Source organism: Semicossyphus pulcher, unplaced genomic scaffold, assembly GCF_022749685.1.
Source record: "Semicossyphus pulcher isolate SPU_LCO1_2020_fin unplaced genomic scaffold, fSemPul1.0.p SCAF_17, whole genome shotgun sequence".
Taxonomy (NCBI): Eukaryota; Metazoa; Chordata; class Actinopteri; order Labriformes; family Labridae; genus Semicossyphus; species Semicossyphus pulcher.
This window is the reverse complement of record NW_027211681.1, coordinates 1,297,938-1,306,056: the sequence shown is the minus strand read 5'-3', so window position 1 is coordinate 1,306,056 and position 8,119 is coordinate 1,297,938. Positions and strand designations below refer to the sequence as shown.

The following is an 8,119-nucleotide window of genomic DNA, read 5'->3' as shown; positions in this document are numbered from 1 at the left end:
ATTGCGTTTACCTCAGGACGGGGTTTGACCCACCAACCAAATCCAAACGAAGCCTCAATTCTCGCTCACCATTGGACAGGAAGGATGACGTAGATCAATTATTATCCAATCACATCACTTAACAAACTTGAAGCCACGGAAGGCGGTCCCCAACACAAACAGTCCACTGAGCTGTTTCGTTAAAGTGATCCTTTCTCTTATTGTTGTCTTGTATTGATTGTTTTTCACGTGATGGTACAACAAAGGAGAAAGCTGTAAGCCCTCCAGAGATAGACAAAAGTATAGTTTTTTGTTTAACTTCTGTGATCATTTTAAGAGGTGTTGCCTATATTCACCGCAACTCAATTTTACATACAGGAGCTTGATAGACAATTTAAATTACGATCCAACACATAGGATATACTGAAACCTTCAAGCACCATAGACTTACTTCAATACACAAACAACTAGAGTAGAGGTAGGAAGGAACTGTTCAGGTCATATTTAATTAATGCAGTTCTTTGCACTATTACATAGATGTAACTTTTTCTGGTTAAATATTCCTCAATGTTCCATCCTTTGTTTTACACAGGAGATTGACATGGAGTTTACTTGAGTTTACAATAACCTGTCTGACACGGGTGTTTAATTGAAAATGACTGACGATTACATGAAAGGCAAGGGCAACTATAGGAGCAAAGAGGTAGAAATACTGGGAAGTGCTCGACATGGGATGTTTGAAAAATGTTTATATCTTTACTTGGCCAATTAGGATTTACATTTCATGTAAAAAAGATAAGCATTTTTTTCCACTGTTTATAATGTAAAAAGAAATCCAGTATACTATTATATTTATTATTTTAAGTAGTATTTACCAAAAAGATATCATATGTTGAAGATTGCATTATTTGTTGATAACATTGATAAGAAAATTAAAGGACAAATAATGACATAGTTGGGAATATTTTTATTTAATTGTCAATTGATTATAATTGACAGCAACATTTTATTCCTTCAAAAAATATTCATTCACCTTTAACATAAAATGCAGAGCATCATCAGTCCATCAGATCAGAGGACCCAGGGTCTTGTTTTACCTTTAACATGCACAAATAGTATACCCCCTGTTGTCAACAGCACATTTTACACAAACAATCACATGTTACAGTCCAGACAAAGCTGCTCAAGTGGCGCCTACAATACCGAACAAATCATGTTTGCTTCATTATTAATTCGGATCGGCAAACCTTCATCAATCACTATGTCTTTATTAACCAGCTTCCCCAGCTTTAAAGACATCTCATCTGTCAAAATAAAGGGCAGGAGTAGACTGCCCCTTAAAAATTGTGCACAGTCTAAGGAATATGGCTTGTACTTTATCTATGATCGGAAGGCAATTTAAGATCCTGAGATAGGTAACATGTAAAGAGAAAACAGGAAACTGGAATTTTGTATCAGAAGATAAAACAAGGTAAGGAGTTAGCGGGTTAGGGTTAGGGTTAGGCATATGACATCAGACCCGAGACACTTGTTGAGTATTCACATTAAAAATAAAAATAAATATCTGCTGGTCAAACTATAGAGCTGTAATAAGAACCATACTCCTGTTACCATGTTGAGAAAATTCTCCAAAAACTTAAAAAAAAAAAAAATACAATCTTCAAGTTGAATTGAAGTTGTATATCTGACACAAATTCAGATAAAAATAAGTGCATTTTTGTCCTATTTCTTCTTCTGCACCACAGCGGTGCTTATCTTTATGAGCTCAATCATTCAGTAACAAGGCATCGATATCTGGAGGAAAATAAAACACATTGAAGGTTTATTCTATCAAATAATGACTTAATTTCACTTAGGATACACAGTCTTTATTTATGACTAAATGTTCTTTCTCACCTGTGAAGAATCATTCTTCAGCTTTAGTAGTTTCTTTGATGTTCTTGCGTGAACACGTCTTCTTACTGTCCAACACATCAGTCCTTACCTGACCAAGAGTTCTCAGGAGGCACATGGTGTCAAACCCTTCATCACCAACCTCTTGCAACAACTCAAGCACCTGTAAATAAGACAGTTTTTTAAAAGTAAAAGCAACACAAACCAATGTGACACATTTTAACCAGCATACTGAACCTTATAGCATTAGTGCTGTTACCTACCTGCAGACACTTGTATGATTTGAGTTCGCTCAGGTTCTCCTGCAGGAACAGCAGATAGATGCTGAGGTCGTTGTAGACAGGTGTGATCACACCCAAAGCACCAAAGCCTGGCAGCATCTCATAAGGCCGGAGAAAACTGGAGCTCTGGTGAGCTGGTCCAAGAGCAGCGTACACCACCAGCGGAGCTAGAAGCACATACACCCCCAGGTTGATGAAGCTGAGCAACCTAAAGACACCCACTGCCACGAGCTTACACTGGACAGCTGAAGGCACCATGCTGTCGTTCTTCAGTACTCCTGTACGCAGGTCACAGGGAAACTCATCAGTGAGAGAGGCCAGGCGGATGTAGTAGCCGAGGTAAATGCATGCAAGCAGGAGGATCAGCAGAGTCAGGCCCCGACATACAAGATACTTGACCACAAGGCAGTGGGAGAAGCGCTTGGTCTTGAGGTACTGCTCCACTAAAGGATATTTGAAGCAACCCTCGGTCAGGTCCAAAGCACTGTGGGACATAATGGCACAGCCATTCAGAATAAGTGGAAAAGGAATGCAAAAAGAAGTAAAGCATCACATAATATTACCTAAAAATAAGGTAGAAATGCAGTTCCCCACAACAGCAGGATGATTAATCACTTGTCTAAAAACACCATCTTTTAATAACAGAATTAAAGATCCTTTGTGTAATTATTTTCTGTATTTATGTCATCTTTCAAATCATGCTTATGGAATAAGGTTTTGTGTTGATAAAAGTTATGTATGTGTTTTTCATCCCACAGCTGATTACCACCGTATCTGTCTGGCACTAAAGACAATTTTCTGTATGGTTCCTTAAATATATATTTTTATATGATCAACCAGGAAATTGACTATGTGTTACATGAAAAGTGTCACTTGTACAGACATTTATCACCTTACGGCAATTCCCCTCAGCTCCAGCGTTTTTATGGTGCTCCATTTGTGCAAAAGTATGTCAAACGAGCACTGCATATGCCGAACATTTGACTATGTCTATTCAACTTTGAAATTTACTTTAGTTGTATCTTTAGTTGTAAAAAGAAACACATTATCTTTGTTAATTGCTCACCTGACAAAACATTTGTCTCTGTCAATTCAACCTAAAAATATGCTTCTTCCGTCTTGTTGCACTCGCTATAGTTTGACTGTGTCATTATAAATGACGACCTGGAGTGTCTTATTAGTTTGACTTTGACATTTTGCATGTTTTGTTCTATTATCATTTGACTTTGTTATTAATTTGGATGCTTGTTACACTGCCCCCAAGTGGTGAAAAATCTATTAATGCAGGTTTAAAATCTATCCTACCAATACTTTCCAGCAGTTAGTGGTAAAAAGATCACTCACACTTTTTTGTACATGCAGTCTGCAATATATTATTCCTTGTATAACCTGTACACCAACACAACATGGCAACATTATACCTCAAGAAACAAAGGAACAAAGAAAAAATACTGAAAATTAAAGCAATTGGGTTTTTTTTAAACAAATGTAATTTCACACTGTTACATCACCAACAGCTGCCTATGAAGGAGTAGATCTGGTGGTTGGTGATAAAAGGGCATTTACCTCTGAGTGTCCTCAGGTGCGTCTTTGCTATCTAAGGATACTAGATTCTTTGCCAGTCTGATTGCACGATTATAAAATCGGTCCAGCTCCTCCATGATGAAGTTGAGGTCAGAGGAGAGGTGTGGAGCTGCAGTGAAACGCCAGAACAGGGCCGGGATATAAAGGAGGATGGCCAGTAGGAGCAGGATGTATGGGAAGAACTGAGGGAATCACAGAAAGGGAGAAAAAACAAAAGAAAAAAAGCGGCATTACAAAAATTCATAGGACATTAATAGACATATGCTAGGTCAGTCATTAATTAAGTCATACTGGTAATGATTTAAGAGTGTTAATCATAATATAAGACTAAGAATATTTCCATGACACACACCATCACACTATAAGCACTGATGCTTCTCAGGCAGTGCATGTTGGGAGGGGAGTTTGTACCTTGTGCAGCCATAGCGGTGAACTGTTTGCTTGTTGCTGCACTGCTGCCCAACAGAATGAGTCTACATATGCGGCCTGTCTCCAAGAGAAGTTAGTGGGGGCGAAGCAGCTGATCTGAGTACCTGGTGAAGAAAGTGAAGAGTAAGTTAGAGAGGATTGGGCTATGAATTTAGCAAAGAGAAACAAACACTTCAAAAACTGTCCCTCCTCTGCTGTCATGGCCTTATACTTTGTTGGCAGGTTGTTTTCAGCATACTTTGTGTCCATAATTATGCCATCCCCTATATAGTGGGTCTACAATGGGAAGTTCACTCGGGCATGTACGATACCAAATGACCCAGATAGTCAACAGACAGTTTTATGTAGGCAGCACAGGGGCTCACTAAAGTATTGATATTTTCTGTGCCATATAGTCCTCCAAGTATCAGTTATTACAATTACTTATCAGTCAATAACATACCAGTGTATGCAAAAGAAAAAACTGACATCACATGAATCACATATAGATTGCTGCTCTTTTACAAAAAATGCCATTAACAATTAGACTACAGTTGCATATTTTAAAATGAGATGGAGATATTTATCCATACTTTTCCTTCCTTTCTTCTAAAATGTTTTTCATACCACTTTTTGATTTTTTGACTTATTGTAAGAATACAGTATTAGATCATTTTGTGTGGAATCTGATCAATAAAACTAAGCATCATCCCATGTACAACTTATTTTAAGCAGAGGACATCTTGGAATGTTAAATCAATAAGTTCACAGGTGCAAATAATAACAATGGCTGAATTTCATTAAACTGCTTTGATTTCATTAAAACCTTGTTGTGGCTTACTGTGACAGTTAAACAGAACTTATTAATGCGATGTACAGTAACAAGTCAAAATGTCTGCTTTGAAATCTATCTACACCTATTTTTCCAGGTTTTCCTTTTCTCTCGCTGCATCTCCTGCTTTGCGATTACTACAGAATTGATAAGAAAAATCATTGTTTGATTTTGCTCATAATGTACATTAGCTGGAATAATATTAAAACAATAGCTGTAGTCATTTGTATTTCAGTCATAGCAGCACAGTTAAAGCTCTCTCCAGGTTTACTGTGTTGGATCCATATGGGGTCTCCAGCAGGACAGGCATACTTGCAGATAATGATAACAACAACAACAGACTGGGGGCATTATGACCTAAGAAGATTATGTCTTTCAGTGCTGAGGGTGCTGTAGATCTTGTTTTACACTAAAGACAGAAGATACCTAGTAGATCACCCTCTGCTTTTCTGTCTGTCTTAACATAAACCCAAGTACCAGCTTGATCACATTAGCCCAATGTAGAAGTGCCTTTCAGTATGTGAAGCTTGCCATGCTCATATATCAGTTGCCATAACCATCATCACCATTGAGCAGAAGCAGTGTATGGGTGCATCACTGTCGGGGCGTGAGAAAATTAGAAGGGTGGAGACTTAAACCACACCCTTTTCAAGATTCATGCCTCTCTTACTGACCATTTACTGAAAGTAAATCCTCTGTTAATTTATATCACATTGCTTCATCCAGGGCTATTAAATGTGGTTAATTCAAACAAATGAAGGCTGCTTCATAGCTATTGAGTAGCAGAGGAAAACAGACAAAGAAGTCTGCCTCTGCATTATTGTAGCCTACATGATGATTATTAAACTCCAATGACGAAGGCGCACAAATTCAACAACTCACCAACTGACACCTCTTGAGCAAAAGCGAGCGAGATGAGAAACAAAGGCAGCCCCACCGCTAGAAACGTGACTATCTTGTCTACCGCCAGCTCCAGACGCACCCCTTTGTACTTCGCTTCCGTGGGGTCCTTTAACAAAAAGTCGGAAAAAACGTATTCGGTAGCTACGTGAGCAATCGCCATGACGAATGAGAACAAAAGGCCGGTGTTGTCTAATTGATGGAAAGGCACTCTCTGTTCAATTAGCCAAAAGTGAACTGCGTCTGACGTTTAGATTAATAAAAAAAAACTCCTCGAGTGTAAATAATGAAATAAACACTGAGCCGTCACTGATAGCCCATCTCCAGTCACCAATGCCAGGGGACTAATGGAGCCCACTGTCCCGTTACCATGTCCCACACATCATAGGCAACCACAGGCAACGGGGGGGGGGGGGGACGTGGTTTCCATGCCAGCCGCTAGTGGTCGCTCGCTACTGTGCCGTGAAGTGCACCTGCGCAGTGTCCATTACATACGTAATAGAAAACAGATCATAAGCATGCAAAAATCTGCATCAAACAACCAAAGATAAAATGTTAGATAAATATGCTATCGCAAACCTAGAAAGAGTACTTTAATACAAACAACTACACAAATTGGCGTCTTGGCGAAGCCACAATTAAGTGATCAAATAGCCTAATACCATGATATGTGACACCAAAATCCCACCTAATTAAAAACTATAGGATTATGGAGGAATGAAACTGCAAATATTAAGGCATTATTTAGGCATTGATTAATTAAATGTGACTTAAATTGATATATCTGTTTTAAGAAATGTAAAAAGAAAATTAATGTCACATGTCAATATTAATGACATCAAAGTAAATAGGTCCTACTTTATTCATAGGATTCAATACAAATCATGTCCTAAAATGGATAAACAATGAGTGAACAACAAAATAATTTTTTTGACCATAATATGACAGATTGTTTGGTGTTCAAAACCCCGCCAAATGTTGACAGAAGCAGGCCAAACTTCATCTAGCCCAACGCAATTTTCCCCAGCCAAGGTAATCAAAAGAAGCCCAATTGGGCGGAAACCAGCCCAATCTGGCAACACTGCTGCCAGGCAACATTTCATTTTCCAGTACGGTATTACACTTTTTCTGTTATAATGAACATTTGTGTTATAGGCAAGGCAAGGCAAGTTTATTTATATAGCACATTTTCAGCAACAAGACAATTCAAAGTGCTTTACACAGAACAACAAAAGCAAAGAAACACATCATAAAACAAGAAATTAAAAAGCAAAGTGAAGATAAACTAAAAACAGCTAAAACAGAAGCCAAAATATAAAAAGATAAGAGTTAAAGAGTGCAGATATAAATAATTAGAACAGTTATTAAAATAAATGTATTAAAATAGTTTGATAAAAAAGCAGCCGTGAACAGGTGAGTCTTCAGGCTTGATTTAAAAGAAGAAATGTTTCAGCAGACCTGCATGTTTCTGGGAGTTTGTTCCAGATATACGGAGCATAAAAACTTCATGCTGCTTCTCTATGCTTGATTCTGACTCTGGGGACAGGAAGCAGACCTGTCCCTGACGACCTGAGTGGTCTGGATGGTTCGTACTGTGTCAGTAGATCACAAATGTATTTTGGCCCTTGACTGTTCAGCGCTTTGTAAACCAGCAGTAGTATTTTGAAGTCTATACTCTGACAGACAGGAAGCCAGTGTAAAGACCTCAGAACTGGAGTGATGTGATCTACTTTCTTGGTCTTAGTGAGGACTCGAGCAGCAGCGTTCTGAATCACCTGCAGTTTTGTGATTGATTTTTTAAGGGAAACCTGTAAAGACACTGTTACAGTAATCGAGTCGACTGAAGATAAAGTGAATATATATGTATATATATATATATATATATATATATATATATATACTTATAGTGAAAAATATGATAGCCTGTATTTTCTTCGTAATTTAATTAGCTGCAGAGCTATAGTTAAATTAAAAGTTAAAACGCAAGACCCTTAGGCGACTGCTACTTTACGTTTCTGAGGTAGGCTATTGACTTCCAGTGATGAATGTTTATCCAAATGAATCAAAAAATATGACATAATTAAATCTCATTCAGTCACACGACAACACATTATATTTATGTCCACCTACAGTTAATATAAGGAATGCACCAAATGCACACAGCCTATTTCAAGATTATAATTATTTAAATTGATGTATAACTTCTAAAAGGTTTGTGAATTGAAGGCTAATTTTAAAGGAA

General features: G+C 37.8%; 1 protein-coding gene across 1 annotated transcript; it reads right to left on the bottom strand.

Annotated features, from left to right (window-relative positions):
• Positions 1-1,359: 1,359 nt before the first annotated feature.
• On the bottom strand, positions 1,360-6,040 carry LOC138594731 (pannexin-1-like). Its single transcript, XM_069665937.1, has 6 exons — positions 5,860-6,040; positions 4,149-4,270; positions 3,720-3,919; positions 2,136-2,637; positions 1,876-2,035; positions 1,360-1,773 (listed from the first exon to the last, which is right to left on the bottom strand). The coding sequence occupies exons 1-5, from the start codon at positions 6,038-6,040 to the stop codon at positions 1,886-1,888; spliced, it is 1,155 nt and encodes a 384-aa protein (XP_069522038.1). The 3' UTR covers positions 1,360-1,773; positions 1,876-1,885.
• Between the last annotated feature and the right edge of the window lie 2,079 nt (positions 6,041-8,119).

Excerpts from the sequence above, each read along its gene's own strand:
- LOC138594731 (XM_069665937.1), bottom strand. The coding sequence starts at position 6,040 with ATGGCGATTGCTCACGTAGCTACCGAATACGTTTTTTCCGACTTTTTG. Across the intron at positions 2,638-3,719 it reads GCACCTGAGGACACTCAGAG|TGCTTTGGACCTGACCGAGG; the intron begins GTAAATGCCCTT and ends TATGTCCCACAG. Across the intron at positions 2,036-2,135 it reads AATCATACAAGTGTCTGCAG|GTGCTTGAGTTGTTGCAAGA; the intron begins GTAGGTAACAGC and ends TCTTATTTACAG.